The 20,206-nt window shown below is 39.3% G+C and overlaps 1 protein-coding gene across 1 annotated transcript; it reads right to left on the reverse strand.

The window, feature by feature from the left end:
* Nucleotides 1-1,532: 1,532 nt before the first annotated feature.
* PTGS2 (prostaglandin-endoperoxide synthase 2) lies at nt 1,533-7,418 on the reverse strand. Its single transcript, XM_081112866.1, has 10 exons — nt 7,344-7,418; nt 6,458-6,574; nt 6,195-6,338; nt 5,535-5,678; nt 4,928-5,109; nt 4,180-4,263; nt 3,807-4,053; nt 3,226-3,512; nt 2,660-2,807; nt 1,533-2,511 (listed from the first exon to the last, which is right to left on the reverse strand). Exons 1-10 carry the CDS (start codon nt 7,393-7,395, stop codon nt 2,102-2,104), a joined length of 1,815 nt encoding a protein of 604 aa, XP_080968992.1. The 5' UTR covers nt 7,396-7,418; the 3' UTR covers nt 1,533-2,101.
* Nucleotides 7,419-20,206: the final 12,788 nt, after the last annotated feature.

A 20,206-nucleotide genomic window follows, 5' to 3' on the forward strand; every position in this document is an offset into this window, starting at 1 on the left:
ATCAGAGGCATGGAGAAGGCTAAGGAAGAAAGAGGCCAGGCAGAATGGTCCTATGTGGTCCATTTGGCTATTGAAATTATCAAGATGTCAAGAGTAGGGAGAGTACAACAAAAGCCAAAGAGCCAGGTATCAATGATTTGCCCAACTAACTATAAAATCTCCCTCTTTAAACTTCCTTTTTAATTTTGTACCTTCTTAGTAATTCTTTTCTTATTCTTTGCTTTTATGGGTTTTTTTTCCTTCTAGATTAGGCATTGAAAACAAGTTTTTTGCTATATTCTGTAGCATGAAGCACATGTTTTCCATATGATGTGGCAGTGAATAAGATTATAAATAGTGATCCTATGAAGCCTCTGTATGACTGAGAGCAGAACCACTTCATTAAAGGCCAGTCTAGTTTGGAATAGGTGGCAAATACAAAACAATGGTTTACTTTAATATAACCCTTTAGAGAAATCACACGCCATATGACAAAGATATATAGAAACAGTCCAAATTTATTTTAGAGGAGATTTTTCAATTCTTTAGTATAAAAATAAACAAACTTATCTCAACACTTGTACTTTACATACATTTAAATACAGTCTGAGGCACCAAAACATTCACATACACATTCTGAATTCCTGGGTTCAGACAGTAAGTTGATGTTAATAACAACTTAGTTTTAAAATTAGGGAAGTTAACAGTTTTTATGCAAGCCCTTCTAACATTGACTATTTCTTTTTCTAACCTTTTAAACATAAAATCTTAAAGAAAATTCCCTGAGTTATTTCTCTTTAATGAGATTTCATCATTTCCCTCTACCCACGAGACATGCTCTTAATTAATTACATAAATACTAATGTTATCCATAATCAGTGCTTGATTAAAAATATTAAAATCTACAGTACTTTGACTAATGTCTCTTCAATAAGTTATAATGGAATGAATTAATGTAGCATCCACCGGTCCTTAAAAAACATATAAAAGGTTAGTTTTATGGCACTTCCAGGCTGATAAGACACAGACACAATGTTCTGTGGGCTGGTGTATAGGTGAATCTTAATGACATAAATTCCAACCTTATAACTCATTGTACCACAGTTGGGTTCCTGAAAATTAATTCACATCTTAATCCAATAATTTCTCTTGTAGTTTTCAAAATTCAAAGAGGTAATCCCAAAGAAGAGATAGCAAGGCTTCGACCCAGTTTATAACAATAATGTCCTAACAAAACATAAATAATAATCCTCAATAAATTAAGTAATGTACAGTACCAGAAAATGTCAGCTGACAATGAGATGTGGATAAGAAGAAGCATTATCTTCCTGGGAACTATTCAGGAATAGTGTGCTTTTGTTTTTAAAGGAAAAGGACATTCCTTAGAGTAGGAATATAAAGCTCTTCTTGTCAAGAACCCCTTACAGTTCTTTCTAAGTCTCTTTGTAGCTTCTTCAGTTACACATAATTAAAATTAAATATAAAGTTCTCTGTCTTTCACTGAACATGTGAGCACACCTTTTTATCAAGGCCTTTTTTTTTTTTTTTTTTTTGAGAGCTTTTGTTTTCTTTTATTCTTCTTGAGAGGAGCTAAATAGTAGTCCTGAGCTGAGGTTTTCCTGAAAAGTTGCAGAAGTTCAGATAAGAAAATATAGGTAGAGTCCAAAGAAAGATGAACTCATATCTTGAAACCAGAGAAACAAAATAGAAGAAGTAAACTGGTCAGAAGAGCTCCTCTTAGCAAAATGGCTAGAAGAAAATCAAAGGACCAGTGTGCAGGTAGTTGCTTCCAATGTATCGTGGAAGATACACTGTAAGAATCGGAATGGAAAAAGCAATGTGCAGCATTTTGCCATCTTGTAACAGCATTTAAATATTCAAACGTCTTTGCTGTGGCTCTTACTGTAAGTCTAAACTGAAATTCAAGTAAAAAGATGTCAAATGACATGTTTTTCCCTTTAACTCGGAGAAAAGACATCTTTAAATCATTGACACAAAAATCTTCACAAGGATAACCCCCTTTTTCCTTAACAGAAGTTAAGTCACATAAGGAGTTTAATATAAATATTAAATAATTAAAAGAAATCATTCATATAAATAAATAAATATGATCAATAGGCTTCTACAGTTCAGCGGAACGTCCTTTTAGTAGTACGGTAGGATTGATATCCTCCAGTCCAGAGTGGGAGGGGGTCGCATTGATGGTGACTGTCTTGGTGGGCTGTGGGTCCCCAACACTGAACGAAGTAGAGGGGCAGCCTTTCACGTTATTGCAGATGAGAGATTGAATGGAGGCAGTGTTGATGATTTTAAAACCCACTTCACCGCCAAAAGTGCTAGGCTTCCAGTAGTGAGGAGAACAGATAGGATTGCCCATCAGTCCTTTCAAGGAAAAGGGGGCTCCAAGTTCTACCATGGTCTCACCAAAGATGCTATCTGGGCGAGGCTCTTCTACCAGAAGGGCAGGGTACAGCTCCATGGCATCAATGTCACCATAGAGCGCTTCTAACTCCGCAGCCATTTCCTTCTCTCCTGTGAAGGTGACAAAGACAAGAGACACAACCGATGTAAATTTTTACAAAATGCAACAAAATAGTTTTACCCCTTTACTCAATCTGCCTCCAACTTCTGTGTTGTTTGCACTAGGCCCTTTGAATCTTGTCAGCTTAGAAACACTCACCTGTAAGTTCTTCAAAGGATTCATAGGGCTTCATCCGAAAGCGTTTGCGGTACTCGTTCAGAGACTGGTATCTCATGTGTCTGCTCTGCTCAATTGAGGCCTTGGCTACTTTTCGTACTGCAACGGGAAGATTTCGACCGCCAGCCACCTGGGGAAAAGGAATTACATTATAAAACAACGTTTTCAGGCATATTTACAATTTCTATCTTAAAAGCCTTCCTTGGTACAAAGTAACTAAGACCTATGCTCCCAACTGAGACCTAAACTATTCAAGTTTGAAATGTTCATTTCTGTCTACGGCCATACCACCCTGAATGCGCCCGATCTCGTCTGAAATGTTCATTTCTATAATCTCCAAGATTATAGAAGGTTTTTAAAAATACCTATAGCTAAGGTGTGATTACATGTTGCCATTTGATAACTGTAGACTCAAAGCTTTGACTTTTCAAAAAATGTTAGGCTTCTTATTTCTAGAAGAGAATTTAATTAGCAAACTAATTACTTTTCTTTAGTAAGTAAACAGACTAGTCTTCTGTTTTATTTTGTTTTTCAATAGTAATGCTTACCCTGCCAGCATTTTGCTTGCTGAATGATTCAACAAACTGGGTAAGCCCATGCTCCATTAATAAAGAATTGTTGTAGAGAAACTGTTGATAGCTGTACTCCTGGTCATCAATGTGAAAGGAGTCAGGCAGAAGGGGATGCCAGTGGTAGAGAGTGTTAAACTCAGCAGCGATGCGGTTTTGGTACTGGAATTGTTGGTTGAAGAGCAGCTCTGGGTCAAACTTCAGTTTGAAGTGATAGCCACTCAAGTGTTGTACATAGTCTTCAATCACAATCTTAATAGTTTCTCCTATTTGCACAAAATAAAACATTTAGAACATTAATTCTTTCTGATCATTAACTTTCAAGCAACCAAAATGCAATTTTGTTCATGTGCTATTCCCTCACTTCTACTTTTTCATTTTTACCATGAATACAAAAGACAGTACTATATTATAATCATGCTCATGGATTAAGTTAATATGGAGCATGTAATTTTATATTCACCACATCCCCCCAGAATGACTTAAAACATAGCAAAGGTAAAGGACTCGTTTTCTCCGGGGAAGATGGTTGTATGAAATTCTTTTCCTCTCTTCCTTACCTATCAGTATTAGCCTGCTTGTCTGGAACAACCGCTCATCATCCCATTCTGGATGCTCCTGCTTAAGCACATCACACACTCTGTTATGTTCGCGCAGCCAAATGGTGGCATACATCATCAGACCAGGCACCAGACCAAACACCTCCTGGCCCACGGCAAACCGCAGGTGTTCAGGGACATGAGGCGGGTAGATCATCTCAGCCTGGGTATCTTTGACTGTGGGAGGATATACCTCTCCATCAATTACCTAAAAAACAATGGTAATAAATAAACATTACCTTAAAAGTTAAGAAATACATTTCAACCAGAGATTTAAAAATATAGGCAAAGGGGGTAAATCATAGCTAATTCTTAATGTTCAAATGGGACAAACCTGATATTTCAGTTTTCCATCCTTGAAAAGGCGCAGTTTATGCTGTCTATCCAAAGTTTCACCATAAACATGATTTAAATCCACCTGGAAAATTATTAAAAAAATTCAGTTTGCTGTTATTGAAGTTGTTCTTCTATAAAGCATCCATGATATCATTTATTATTAAACAATTTGATGATTTAGCTTGCTTCAATGAAAGATATTCAATAAAACACCTTTTCCATAGCCACAAAATACTAAGTTAATATGTTTATCTACTGAAGCGACAAACCTATATATGTCTCTTGTGTTTAAAGGCATTAGTATCTCCTATGCAGCTTATTAATATATCATATGCTTTGGTATAATGATATGGATATTTCCTTTATAAGGCATCAGCAAATGTATTATTGATATAAAATTCTTAATAAATGAATTGAAACCCAAAATATAATGCTGCAAAAATTTCACCTTATCATATTTAAAGCAGCATAATCAGGGTACAAACATGTAGAAACATGTTTTCAAATACATAACTTTGGCAGTGCTAATATTTTGAACTAAAAATGTGAGCCAAATTATAAATATCTGTGTGTGTGTTTGTGTGTTTACTTAACCAGTGAGTTAAAATGAAACTCCACTAAAAATTTTATAGACAGGACACTTTTCAAAAAGAGGGTGAATTATTTAGTGTGGCAAATAAATACATGGTCTTCAATGTTAGCACCTCACTATGATTAGCTATATTTCTGATTTAGTTCTATCTTACCCCATGACCCAGTCCTTTAGTGAAAGCTGGTCCTCGCTTATGATCTGTCTTGAAAAACTGATGGGTGAAGTGCTGGGCAAAGAATGCAAACATCAAATTTGTGCCCTGGGGATCAGGAATGAACTCTCTTCTTATCATAAATTTATCCAGGATCATGTCTGAATCAGGAAGCTCTTTCTTCCCTGAAAAACGAGAAAGCCAAGAATTCATCCATATATTCAAGGAAGCAGATAGCATACTGTCAATTTACCAGGGCCTTCCTCCCTCACAGGAGAAATACAGTTGTGACCATGATCATAATATAAAGACAGTTTGAAGACACCGGGAAGCAACTTCTTATTTAATAATTTTATCTGCTGTTTAACTAGTATGAGTCCAGTTTTAATGAAAGAATTCAAAAGCATTAAGATATTCCCTTTCATAAAATAGTCTACATGGACTCACAGTTTCAAAAAAATCTCCATAGATCTCCATTAAGAAAGGAAGAATTAGACTTTTATTAGCAAATAAATGATAATGTAGGATCAAATGTTCTAAGTAGCAATCCACTCCTCCCCCCCCTCTTCCTCCCATTTCAATGCATCTCTCACTGCCTCCTCTCACTCACCTTTCACACCCATGGGAGTTGGGCAGTCATCAGCCACAGGAGGAAGAGCTCTGGTATAATAGGAGAGATTCGAAAAGGCTTCCCAGCTTTTATAGCCGTAGTGTGCATTATATGTTGGTGGGCTGTCAATCAAATCTGATCTGGCTGAAATTTTCAAGAGAAAAAATTTTGTTTAATTTGTTCCCATATGCAAAGCAAATCAATATTCATTTTTTAAAATTGGAAAATGTGCAAAATAGCACTAGAGATTGAATTTAATTCCAACTATGATACTCTTTCAAAACATGTACACTTTCAATTCTAACTGAATTTAAAAGAATGATTCATTAAAATGCATCTTTAAGAAAGTATATATACTTTACACAAGACCAAATGGTCTACCACCTTGATTTTTCAAGTAACCATCCAAGAAGCTTGGGAAAGATGTGCAGAGTTGTCAACAAAATTCTGACTGTGAGATAAAACTTTATAAACTGGGTGGGACTGAAATGTCTATATTTTTTGCCATTAAGATAGTAGACACACTAAAAAAGTATATTTAAAATCATTTTGACAAGGTTGGAAATATGTTTTTGGATTAGGTTTAGTAATCTGGCGTATTATAAAAACAATTTTTTTCCTTTGAGGAAACTGAAAACCTTAGAAAGATAATGTACTTACATGTCAACACATATTTCATAATTGCATTTCTCAGGAAGGGAATATTATTGATAATGTCCCAGACTCCCTTGAAGTGGGTAAGTATGTAATGCACCGTGTTTGGAGTGGGTTTCAGGAGTAACTTTATTCTTGTCATAAATTCAGCTGCAATGAGAGAAAAAAAGGATGGCGAAATTAATGGGGCATATTAGAAGATGCAAATCTGTAAAATGACAACTGTATATATCCACCTTCCAAATGAGGGCACCCAAAGGCAAACTTACGTGTTGAACAGTTTTCCCCATAGAATCCTGTTCGAGTACAGTCACACGTATACTGGTCAAATCCAACACTCATACATACACCTCGGTTTTGGCATGGGTTGGAACAGCAAGGATTTGCTACAATAAAAGTAAGGACAGTAAATAAATTGTTCTCCAGCATCTTAATCTTGACTTAAACATTTACTTGTTTTACTTCCTATGGATCAGCTTTACAATAATCAATTCTAGAAATATACAAATAGTCATGGGAAAATAATTTTTTTAAAGCTTGCCTCACAGAATGGTTATAAAGCAGTAATACCTACTTCCTATTCTAAATAAGGATAATGGATATCATGTTGCTAAGCTTTTTCGCAGTAACGTTTTAGATGTTCAATTCAGCATTAAGGAGATCAAATAAGTAGCTCTCTCAAAATTAAAACGGATAGATCTAGGGAAACTCGCAAAGTAAAAACAGCTTACTTTTAAAAACACTTTGCCCATCTGAAAAACATAAACAAACAAAAACCTGGGCTTTCCTGAGAAGGAAAGCACTAACTGGGGTATTTAAAACAATTGCTCCCACTCAGTAACAGTGGGTACCACACACAAGTATTCCACATCTATTGACCTCATCCTGTCTCATTAAAACGACAACCTGCAACTTAGTATCACTATTCCTATTGAGCAGTTGAGCAAAGAGACCCAGACCCATAAGACTGGTTCATGATAATCAGAGCTGGTGGCAAAGGTGGGATATCTACCCAGTTCTTTGGCGGTCAAGTGGTCCAAGTTCTTTACAAAGTCTACAGACTCCCTATTCCGAGAGTGCTCAGAGTGAGGGGCCAGGGCAAGTCCGAATGGAGACTTGCGGGGCAGAACGGGGCGCGGGGCGCCAGGTACCCACCTGCAGCGCGGAGAGCCAGGACTGCGCAGAGCAGCAGGGCGTGGACGAGCATCTGTGCGGTGGGGAGCCGGCTTGTGCGCTCAGACAGTGGATGGCGCAGGAGGAGCGCTGGATGGAGCTGGAGGAGCGCTGGCGGGATTCCTGGGCGTACTCTGTGAGCGCTCTCTCGAGTCCTTTGACAACTGGAAGCTAACGGAGAGAACCTTCCTTTTATGCGTGAAAACTAGCCCACGTGACGCTATGACTGGCTCTTTCCTACCCGCCCAACAGCCCCCCCCCCCTCCCCCGCCGCACGCTTAAAAATTGCGTAAGACCCGGGTCAGGGCAGGATTACCCACGCAAATGACAAAATCAGGGACTCGGGAAGCTGCTCTTTCTCGGCTTCCCCAAGGTGGGTGCAAATCCGATTGCCACCCCCTCGACCCCCCATCCCCACTCCTATCTTTACCCTTTCCCCTCCATTCCTTCCCCCACCCCCACCCCCAGTTCCTCTGCCCCTGAGCTCGGGTTTGCGCCTTTTCCCAGCCTTAAGTGGGGGACTAGGTGGTGGTTCGTCTGCTGGCAGGAGCGCCTGGAGGTTCCGGAGCGCACGTAGGGAATCCCCTCCCTCCCCCCTCCAGCGTCACAGCGTCACCGCCGCCTTGTCCGGGTCCCCAGGTCTTTGGAAAGCCTGGGAAGTTGCAATCCCGACAAACCCAGACAGTCAAAGCCAGGAAAGGCTGGCACGTTTTACACGTGTCATGTATTTCAAACATGTCTGGTTTGATTTTCATGACAACCTTTGACCTACTGTATAGGCAGCAATACATGCCTCTAACACTTTTAAGAATGTTATGTAGCTGAATGAAATATTATAGCTATAGTGAGTGTACATATCTGTAACTTCTCTTTATAGCTAAATTGTGTTTACCACAGGAAATACTGTTCTCCGCACCACCATCTGCTCCTTGCTTCTTGGAGAGGAAGGAGGTAAATCCCTCTCCACAAGCACCTAAGCAGTTATCCAGTAAATCCTCAATTTGAGCCAGAGATGTATTCCCTCCTATTTCCTCTCCTTTCAAGGGTCCAGGACCTCCGGGGATGCTAAATGTCCAAAACATCTGCTTTAATGCATGTATTTCTTTGCGTGTGGTTTCCACCTTTTTGGTCACCAGCCCTTCACAGGAGATACAAACAAGAGGAGAGTTTAAAGGGTGTTGTTTTTTTTTTTGGGGGGGGGGTCTTCTCTGCCCATTTTTCCAAGATGAGATGTGACCGTGGATCAAGGTATAAGACTGCATTTAGGGACTAATTTTCTATTATTTTGGAACATAGTTTGATGATTTGGATGGAATGGATGTAAAGGGAGGGTGATTTTTAACAATTTTGAACTTTCTCATCCTTTGTTTTTTGTTGAGTAGCTATCTTTTGGTGGTGAGGGGAGAGGTGTGTGAAGGTGAACTAGTAAAAAAAGAAATTAGCAGCAGCAAAGTGGAAGAATAAAATGTTCAATGAAGCCATACGTTCTTAACATTGATGGAAAAGTACTGCATAACACCTGAAATAAAACCACATCAGGTACCGCAATTTCTAGAAATCTTAAATAAAAAAAAAAGAGATACACTTGGAATTTTTTATTCTATTGCTCAATCAACACATTATCTGATTCTACATGAGACACAAATGACTAAAATTCCATTTCGTCCAGGAAACGTTTCTGTCTTCTAGTCATATTTAATCATTCCATCTGTGACACTGCCATTTATTGTACAGTCTTACACGAAATTTCAACTAAGAGCATAGGTCTTTAAAACAATCCTTTTAATCCAATTTTCTGTTTTATTTTAAGTGAGCAAGTTGTATCTACTCAAATTTTAAATTGATTTTTAGGACTCCTGATTCAAGCTTAGTTAGATGCCTTGTAAGAATCCATGCTCTGACTCTGAGAGTGTACTAAATTTTTACATGGTAATCCTGCATTCATTTTGAAGGTGGCATCATCATTAAACTCCTCATCAGGTCTTAATTGTGTACCTGCTATATATAGAGGTGTGTTCTGTTGTTGGCTGAGACTGAATTCTAAGGTGAGGACAAACCAAGGCATAGAGAATATTCATGTTTAGACTACTTGGAACTTGAAGAAATGGAAATCTGTCCCATAGTGGAAATTCAATAAAAACATCTATTTGGTTAAATGTCTTGGTTTAATCTGTAACTTTTGTAGCACAGTAGAGTGAAGAGAGTTTAATATACCTGTGCAGCCAGGAAAGAGTTCAAGGAAAAATGACACTTTAAGGTTGGACAAAGTGTTTGTTTGTTTGTTTGTTTGTTTGTTTGTTTTTAAGATATATCTGGCCCTAGCCGGCTTGTCTCAGTGGATAGAGCGTCGGTCTGTGGACTGAGGGGTCCCGGGTTCGATTCCAGCCAAGGGCACATGCCTGGGTTGTGGGCTCAATCCCTGGTAGGGGATGTGCAGGAGGCAGCCCATCAGTGATTCTCTCTTATCTCGCATGTTTCTATCTCTCTCTCCTTCCCCCTTCCTCTCTGAAATAAATGTTTTTTAAAAATAATAAAATAAAATATATTTGTATTAACTTCAGAGAGGAAGAGAGAGGGAGGGAGAGAGAAACATCAATGATGAGAGAGAATCATTGATCACCTGCCTCCTGCACACACACACTACCTCCCCCCCCCCCCCCCCACTGGGGATTGAATCCAAAGCCCAGGCATGTGCCCTGACCTGGCATTGAACCATGACCTCCTGGTTCACAGATAGATGCTCAACCACTGAGACACACTAGCTGGGCACTAAACCTGTTTTATTTGGAAAAGTAATGTGATGAGTACTGTGCCATGATATACCATAGAAAATCAGGTTTTGATTATGTAAAAATTATAGCTCTCACTTTTATATATAGTGTTTCTGTGTATATTTAGATAAATATATGTATCTGTTGTACTTCTTTTATTAGTCTCTGAAATTTGTTGGGAAATCATCTATTTGAAGGGAAAGTCTTCCAGAGTATTCTGTTGCTTTTTACTGCCCCCTTCTGCTACTTGAATTATCAACTTCTTTTTCTCTATGACACTGTGAAGATAACTAGGTAGATCTTATGTCTGACATTATAATGTTCTTAAAAGGCTACATGTGCAGTACTCATTTTAGATTTAACTTTCATGAATAGGCTGAAAAGGAATAAAATTGTTATTAATAGAAGTGATAAGCCATTCCTATAAGTTAAAAGAAAATTGACAAAAGACTCTCACTACCCAAAATTCCAAATGAGCTAACATCTTTAAGAAAGACATTTTTTTATTGCTCTTATGGAGTGCTGCCACTCAGACACGGAAGGATGCTTACATCCATCATCTGGGGTAAGGAGTTTCTTTCCATTTCCCTCCCTTCTACTTTGGTTGATTTGGGGACTCACTCAGAGAGAGTTGAGATTGCCCATAGTTGTTTTCATTCATGGCATCCTGGCTGGAAAAAGAGCTTTGCCATCTTGCATCAGCATTATTCTTAAAAGATATTTTACCAAGCTTATGCCACAGAGTATGTCTGTTCCTTGAAGGGTAGCAATGCTACTTATAAAGGACTATTTTAGTCCTTTAGTAAGTCTTGGTTATGTACCCAGTCCTGGCTACACAAGAAAAATTTTAAGGCTATAAGTAAAGGTATATATATATATATATATATATTATATATATATATATAAATATATAAATTTAAGAAGATATCCTTGTCATATAAAACAATAAAGAAGTACCAAATAGGTTGGGATCCAGGCCTGCTTCACGCACACGCGCCCCCAGCCCACGCGCCCCTCGTGAGGCGTCCCCTCCCCCTCCCCTCCCCCTCCCCCTCCCCTCCCCCTCCCCCTCCCCCTCCCCCTCCTCCTCCTCCCCCTTTCCCTCCTCCTCCTCCCCCTCCCCCGCCCACACACCCGGCTCGTCATCCCCGCGCCCGTGAGAAACCCGCTCGGGGGCCTCCGGAAGCCGCCTGCCCGCGGAATGCGGAGTGGAAGGACGCCCAGGGACCAGGGCGTGGGGGGCCCGTGGGCGGAGGCGTCGCCGGGGGAGAGCGGCCGTGGTCAGAGGACCACCCCGCTGGAGCTGAGAGAAAGGAGGAGAGTCAGCGCCGGGGCTCCTGGGCGGATGCGCGAGCAGGGGAAGGGCCGGCTGGGCGGAGGGCGGGTGTGGGAGGGAGGAGTCCCTCTGCGGAGCGGCCCGGTGGCCCCAGGCGGCGGTCACCCCGGAACCAGGCCGGCGCTTGGCTCCGTTGCGGTCAGGCACATGCCGGTTGCAGCTGGATCCCCATGGAGGCGGGCAGGGGCCCATCCAGGATTCTCTGTCATCATCGATGTCTCTCTCCTTCTCCCTCCCTCTCTGAAAGCAATAAAATATATTTAAAAAGTAAACCATGAAGCAGGCAGGGTCCCCGTGAGGGAGGTGGGAAAAGAAAAAAAAGTAGCCCTAGCCGGTTTGGCTCGGTGGATAGAGCGTCAGCATGTACCTGGGTTGCGGCACATCCCCAGTGGGGGGTGTGCAGGAGGCAGCTGATCGATGTTTCTCTCTCATCGATGTTTCTAACTCGCTATCTCTCTCCCTTCCTCTCTGTAAAAAAATCAATAAAATATATTTTTTTAAATAAAGTACCAAATAATCTGCATTTATGTTTTATAAAACACTGATCATCTTTCTCTTTCTCAAAACAATTCCCTGATAGATTTTTCTTTTCTTTTTAGAAAATTATATTTTTATTGGTTTCAGAGACAAAGAGAGAGGGAGAGAGAGATAGAAACATCAATGATGAAAGAGAATCATTGATCAGCTTCCTTCTGCAGGACCCGCACTGGGGATCGAGCCCACAACCCAGGAATGTGTCCTGCCGAGAATTGAATCCTGATCTCCTGGTTCATAGGTTGACACTCAAGCACTGAGCCACACCGGCCAGGCAGATTCTTCTTTTTCTTCATTTTTTCACGGTTGTATATCATAACTACTCAGATGAGCTAGGAATTGCAAAAGGGGATAAGGAAGTACAGGAGAGTGTGAGCAGGGTGAACAGGGATGGACATGGTGAGAACACACTAATCAATTAAATATCAAGTTTAGGACTTTCAGTTTTTGAACTGCCATAGAAGGAGCTTGGAAGTCACCACTTCACCCTAACAACAAATAAAAATCCAAATAAACTGAAAATTCAATACTCTTCTTAGTCCTTCAGAGAAGTGAGGTGACATAATAAAACACTGCCCAAATTGGAGAGATGGCTCTGGCCAGGTTGCTCAGTTGGTTTGAACATTGTCCCAATATTCAAAGGTTGTGGTTCTATCCCAGGTCAGGGCATATAAAGAATCAACCAGTGAATTTATGAATAAGTGGAACAGCAGTTCCATTTCCCTCTCTTTTTCCTTCTCCATTTTCCTCTCTTTCTCTTTAAAATCAATTTTAAAATGTTGGAGACATAGGCCATACAGAGAAGCACAATTTAGGAGAGCAGAGACCCACAAGCAGATACTTCTTTGGAAACCAGTACTTGGAAGTGTAATTAATGAATTGTTGGTTGCTCATCATGGATAAGTCTGAGAGTTAAAAACTCCACTTTTGTGAGTTTCACTTCCTGAAGTTCTTCCAGGTTGTCACAGTGAATAGAAGAAGAAAAAAACAATCCTTTTAGATAGTTGGCAGGGGAAGGGGAAAAGAAATCATTTTGAAATATGCCAGAATATTTTGTTCTATTTAATAAGGCCTGCACTCAAGAGAAACTTTTACCAAAGCCTAAACTATTGGGATTTTATCAGAGTTTAATTGACCTGGGGGAAAGGAAATACCCAACTTCAGTGCCCTTTAGCCTTCCACATGTGAGAAGGGAGAAACTCAGATGCCCCTCTGGCCATCTGTTCCATATAAGGTGTGTGTGGCGGGGCGGGGGGGGGGGGGGGGGGGGGGGGCGGCGGGGACTGAGAACCACTTGTGACATTCAGTCAGAAGCATAGAGTCACTAAAAGACAGGCCCTAATTATAGGAATATAGAAAGCACCCCCCCCCCCCTTACCAAGGGCCTATTTTCCAGAGTTCCTTTTACCCAGTAATCCAACGTCCAGCTTTCAACAAAAATTTGCAAAGCATGCTAACTGGTGAAAAATAAAAATAAATCAATAAATAAACTAAGAAAACACGATTGGAAGAGACAGAACACATATCTGAACCAGACTGAGATATGGCAAAGATATTGGAAATATGAGACGATGAATTTAAAACAACCATGATTAATATGCTAGGGTGCTAATGGAAACAGTAGACAACACGCAAGAACAGATGGGTAATTTAAGCAGAGAGATGGAAATTCTAAGCAAGGATCAAAAAGAAATACTTGAGATCAAAAACACTATAACAGAAATGAAGAATGCCTTTGATGGGCAAGTGAGTGGAGTAGACAAGGCTGAGTGAAGAATTTCTGAGGATTAGGAATGTCAATAAAAACTTCCAACATTGAAAAGCAAAGAGGAAAAAAATAGTGAAAAAAAACGAACAATATCCAGAACTGCAAAAGTGTAACATATGTGTAATGGGACTATGAGGAGAGGAAAGAAATGGATGCAATATTTGAGGCAATATTGACTGAGAATTCCCCAAATTAATTTCAGACACTAAACCACAGATCTAGAAAGCTCTGAGAACATGAAATAGGAAAGTGTCAGTAAAACACAAAGATGTATCATATTCAAACTGCAGAAAATGAGATAAAGATAAAATATTGAAAGTGGCTAGAAGAAAAAATATCTTACTGTAGAGGAACAAAGATAAGAATGATATCCTGCTTCTCCTCAGAAACCATGCAAGCAAGAAGAGAAAAGAATAAGATATTTAAAATGTTGAAACCAACAGAAAATATCATCAACCTAGAATTCTGTCCCTGGGAAATTATCCTTTAAAAGTGAAGGAAAACAATGATCTCAGACAAACAAAAATTAAGGGAATTTGTGGCAACTAGATCTGCCTTGCAAGAAATATTAAAAGAAGTTATTCAGAGAGAAGGAAAATATGTCAGAAACTCTAATCTACAAAAAGAAAGGAAGATAATTAGAGAAAGAATGATTGAAAGTTGTAAAAAAGACTTATTTTTCTTATTCTTTTTAACTGTCATCCAAGGATATAGTTTTATTGATTTTAGAGAGAGAAAGTAAGGCAGAGAGACAAATACATCAATGTGAGAGGGAAACATTGATCAGTTGCCTCCCACACATGCCCCAACCCAGGGACCAAACCCACAACCTAGGTACATGCCCTGACCAGGAATCAAATCCACAACCTTTTGGTATACAGGGTGACACTCCAACCAACTGAGCACCTGGCCAGGCTATTTTTCTTATTCTCAAATGATCTAACACATAACAGTTTGTTCCCAATAATAATGAACTATGGGCTTTGGATGATAATATGTTCCTGTACTAGATTCATCAGTTGAAACAAGTGTACCATTGTGGTAATGATGTTGAGAGTGGAGGACATGAGGGAGAGGGGTTAGGGGGTAAATGGAACTCTGTACTTCCTGCTCAGTTTTGCTGTGACTTTAAACTGCTCAAAAAAAATAAAAAATAAAAAAAAATGAGCCCTACATGGTCTGGCTAAGTGGATAGAGCATCAGCATGTGGACTCAAGGGTCTCAGGTTTGATTCCGGTCAAGGGCATGTACCTTGATTGCGGGCACATCTCCAGTACAGTGTGTGCAGGAGGCAGCTGATTGATGTTTCTCTCTCATTGATGTTTCTAACTCTCTATCCCTCTCCCTTCCTCTCTGTAAAAAAAAATCAATAAAATATATTTTAAAAAATGAACATTTACTAACTGCAAAAAGAATCCTAGCCTGTAAATAAGGACTTTTGAGTTTAGCTCTTTTCTTTCTTTCTTGTTCACATGTTTATTCTATCCCCTCACAGATGTCTCCCTGCATTTAGTGATGTAAGAAAACAGCTTGCCCCACATGTGCCACAGGACTGTTTTGCTGAAGGCCATGCATATTTGTTTGCCTAAGAATCATAATCATTGGTAAAATTCTTTAAGGTTAAATGCTACAGGCAGAATAGTATCAGATACTCATTTCTTAACCAAGTTCTCCCTCTGCCCTAGGGACAATGATTCCCTTGCAAAAATCTGAAGAACTTATTCTTTGCCTCATCCCTTTCATGTTAAGAAATAGCACTCACGTAAGGCCTTTTCCTCACTTTTTTGAAAGGACTCTCTTTTCTTAGAAGTTTGCATATTTTCCATTTGCTTCATCAAGAGCTTCAGGGGTTCTTACCCCTAAAGCTATATCTCTACCCTGTAATCTAATCTGAATCTTACTGGTACACCCACTCTTCCCTGTATTTCACAACCACTCTTTCAGCTGTCCCCTGGATCTTTTCAAATGACCATACTGAAAACCAAACTCAGTTTCAACAAAAAGATATTTTCCTTTAATATTCTCCATAGGAGTTAACGGGCTTGTTGTGGAGCGCGAGTGACAGAATGACCAGAACTCCAGACTGATTAAAATGTAGAGAGCCTTTCTTGACTGGCCAGTGTCTGCTCCTCCACTCGGGAAGCCCAAGAGAGAAGCGGCCCCGACCATCTGCAGAGTCCAATATTTAAAGGGGACAACTACATCCGTGCTCAGGTTCCCATAGCAAGCAAAGCCAAGTTACAAAAGCTAATTATGTAGTTTTAGCCAAGCTATTCATCCTCCTCCTGTTATTATTTCTGGGTAACGTAAAGGTCAGGACTATTCTTAATTTTGATCTGTTTGTTCTTTGTGGGCCAATGCTCAGGTGTGGGAGCTCAGTTCCTAGAAACTTTGCACAGGCTGTCAGGCTGCTGAGGTGGCTAGGGAATTAAGCAGGCCTAAACATTTTCCTGCTCTGTGACATTCCCCACTGGTTTTCGGGCGACTTCCCTGGCCATTTTATCTGCGAAGGCGTTTCCCCGTGCCTCCGGGGTGTCAGTTGACTTGATGTCCTTTGCAGTGTATGACTGCCACCGCCTTCGGCATCCAAAGGGCCGCAGGAGGGTAAGGATTTCTGGGACATTTTTGAGTTCCTTCCCTCCTGACGTTAGGAGTCCCCTTTCTTGGTATAAGGCCCCGTGAACGTGAACAGTGGCAAATGCATATCGGCTGTCCGTGTATATAGTCACTGCCTTTCCCTTCCCCCACCGTAGTGCTTGGGTGAGGGCTATTAGCTCTGCCTTCTGAGCTAATGTCCCACGCCCTAGTGCTTGCACCCTGATTACCTTGTCAGCTGTCACGACCTCTGCCCCTGCATACCTGGTCCCTTCGACCACAAAGCTGCTTCCATCAGTGTATAGGGTCTTGTCAGGGTCTGGCAGGGGCTGGTCTGTCATGGTTTGTGCTCAAAATATTAAATAAATGACTATGAATATATAATGATCAAGACAAAATTGATATAAAAATGTTGACTAGATAAAATCATTTTAAATACTCATGTAGTTTTGTTGTTGTTGTTAATCCTCACCTGATGATATTTTTCCATTGATTTTTAGAGAGAGTGGAAAGGAGGGGGAGAGAGAAAGAGAAACATTGATGTGAGAGAGACACATTGATTGGTTGCCTCCTGCCTGTGCCCTGACCAGGGCTGGGGATTGAGCCTGCAAGCGAGGTGCCTACCCTTGACCAGAATCCAACTTGGGACCCTTCAGTGTGTGGGCCAATGCTCTGTCCACTGAGCCAAACTGGTAGGGCAGTACTCATGTATTTTTTTAAAATTCTCACAATAAACAAAATTAAACGGAAAATTACACAGAGAATTTATTTGGGAAATAATTTTGATATTTATTAAATAAAGAAAAATTGCAAATGAAAAAGATCAAGCATACCAATAGGTAAATAGGCAAAGGCATGATCAACTAAATCAACAAAGAATTGTTTAATAATCAGAAGATAAAATTAGTTTTTACCAAGAAGTAAAGAAATGCCAATAAAACCAAGAGATCATTTTTCCTGAAAATTTGATAATTTAATAATAAAATAGTGTTCATACATTGAGTTATGTTTATATACCAAGAACTGTTACACTTTTTATATATTTACATACATAACTGAAATAGAGTAAAGATAGTCACTGTTAGAAATGTTCTCAGAACGTGAGAAGGCCAGTATGCTTGGTGGGAAGGGAGTCAAGGAGATCTTGGGAAATGAGGTCTTTGAGACAGTGGTATCTAATAGCTGGCAGGCACTTTTTTTTTTTAAGAGTGGCTATCTCTTAGTGGGACTTAAGGTCATTTTTATGTTCAGCTTTGTGCTCATCTCTATGTCTGTATTTTCTAAATGCATGTGTATTACTTTATAAAGAAAAAGTAGTTAATAAAAATTTATTCTTGCCCAGCTGGTGTGGTTCAGTGGTTGAGCATTGAGCTATGAATCAGGAGGTCATGGTTCGATTCCTGGTCAGAGTACGTGCCCAGGTTGTGGGCTCGATCCCAAGTGTCGGCATGCAGGAGGCAGCCAATCAGTGATTCTCTCTCATCACTGATGTTTCTATTTCTCCATCTCCCTTCCTCTCAGAAATCAATAAAATAAAAGAAAACTTAAAAAAAATTTTATTTAGAAATGACACGTCACTTCTTTGGGATAGTACATTGTGTTCTGTTACATACAAAGGATGCCTAATTCTCTTTATAAATAACAAGCCACTTCTTTTCAGTATATTTATTATATTTTTCATTTTTAAAATCTTTATTGTTGAAAGTATAACATAGCTCTCCTCCCCCCCACCATTGACCTCTTCTAGCCTACTCCCAACCTCCTCCCCCCCCAGCCCCCCCACATCCCAGGCCCTCTCCACCCCATTGTCTGTGTCCACGGGTTATGCATATATGTATACAAGTTCATTGGTTGATCTATTTATATTTCTTTCTTCCATTTTCTTATCATGTACTTCTTATCTGCATAACCTAATTTGATGTACTCTAAAATATTTCAGTCTTCTTATATCAAAAAATCCCATTGTTATTTCCGACATAGCTTAATGGAAGAAACATTTAATATGAGAGAATGACCTTACAACTTGGACAAGTCTTATATTTGTTATTCCTCAGTCTCTTCATCAGTTGGTAATGATGATAAGTAAAACATATAGACTCCTTTGAATTACCAGAAGACATCTAAATCCAGTATGTTTAGGCTTCCTGAAATCTATGACTTGCGCTGCAATCTGGTCATAGTTGTGTCATGCCATTGAGACTTTGCATGCCTTTACATTTCCACTCTTCCATTTTTATCTTTCTAATTATTATTCTTTGAGCTATTCTCAGCTCAATCCTTGGGCTGCTGGTGATTGGAAAAAATTTTATTGCCTACAGAAATGATCACAGGCCTGATATGACATTCAGCAGTCCAGAATGTGTCTCCTTTTTTTTGTGTGGTTTCAAAAACCACAAATTCCATTTAGGTCTTACATTCTTCATTGGGCATTTAAGCAAAACCTTACTCTGTAAATCAGTTGTTTTTATTTATAAGTGACTCGTGTAATTTACTTTAGAAGCAAGTGAAAAAAATTCTATTTAAAGAGAGCCTTGCTACCAACTTCCTTTCCAATTTTTAAATGTAAAAATTGATTTAGAAAAACAAAGTAAAAATGGCAAAGTGACTTAATGAGTACATTTAATATTTACTAGACCACTTATTGTTTTGTTTTTTTTTTTGCAAAATTTAACTTCAAGTAATCTTAGTACATTGAGGCAAATCTTATATCTATTTTATATTTTTTCATTCTATACAATATCTGTCCTTTTTGATTGCTATATATGTTTTCACAAAATACTTACTAGGTGTCTTCTGTGAATAGGAGATACAAAGCTTATATCTGACTCAAAATTCTGAGCTTGGTTTTGAATTAATCAGACAGTGAAGGACTGGTTTGATCAGAGGACCAAGGCCACACAGCTAGTGAAGTACAACTCTGAGATTTAGTTATTCTCATATTTGCTTTTCCAGCCGTATGAAATAAGCTACACAGCAGCAGTAGGACTCTATGTGGTTAAGAGTATGGGCTCTGGATTTAGGTTCTGCTCATTTGTTGTCTGGCCTTGGAAAAATTACTTCATTTCTCTGCCCTTTAGCTTTCTTACCTGCAAGTGGGGAGAAAAATATGATGATGGACATGAAACACCTAGAATTGTGCCTAGCATATAGTTAACACTCTGTAAATCTTAGGTGTTTTATATTGATATGTATTTAGATGTTATTACTATTCATCACAGATGAAATCTATTTTGCTCTTTCTGTATGCAAGCCCTGGGTGAGGCACTCTTCACACATGCTCTAATGTCCTAGTGTTCAGCATCTCTCTGCATTCATGAAACTATGTGGTGAGCGCAACTGCTCTAAGGGTGACTTCTAATACTTCCAGTTAGTCTCCCATGGGAGGGATTCAAGGAAATTCAACCATGTAGTATGGTTGGTGGCTAACACCTTTGCTGGGTTGTTAGAAATGTTTTATTTTAATGCATTCATATTTGTCAAATTTTTTATATGGCTTCTGTGGTTTGAATATAAAGAATGGCCTCCCTACTAACATCTTCTCATGGTTTCATATGAAACTGTTACTTTTTCATTTTATTTACATTAAATATTTGATACATTTGGAATTTATCATCCTCTAATGAATTAGGTAGGAATATGGTCCTTTTTTCTTTATCAAATAGTCAAACAGTTGCCAATACAGATAACCAAACTATCCATATATTGCATAGCTTGCCATTTTTCACTATTGCAAAATGTGTGTGTGTGTGTGTGTGTGTATGTGTATGTATATATATTCCTCTGTCTCTTTGAGTCTTTTTCTGAATGCCTCTATTGTATTGTTCTTTTCACTTGCTAATGT

The sequence above is a fragment of the Myotis nattereri genome (assembly GCF_964212035.1).
Source record: "Myotis nattereri genome assembly, chromosome: 18".
NCBI lineage: Eukaryota > Metazoa > Chordata > Mammalia > Chiroptera > Vespertilionidae > Myotis > Myotis nattereri.

Excerpts from the sequence above, each read along its gene's own strand:
- PTGS2 (XM_081112866.1), bottom strand. The coding sequence starts at position 7,395 with ATGCTCGTCCACGCCCTGCTGCTCTGCGCAGTCCTGGCTCTCCGCGCT. Across the intron at positions 6,575-7,343 it reads CCTGGCTCTCCGCGCTGCAG|CAAATCCTTGCTGTTCCAAC; the intron begins GTGGGTACCTGG and ends CTTTTATTGTAG. Across the intron at positions 4,054-4,179 it reads ATGGAAAACTGAAATATCAG|GTAATTGATGGAGAGGTATA; the intron begins GTTTGTCCCATT and ends ATTGTTTTTTAG.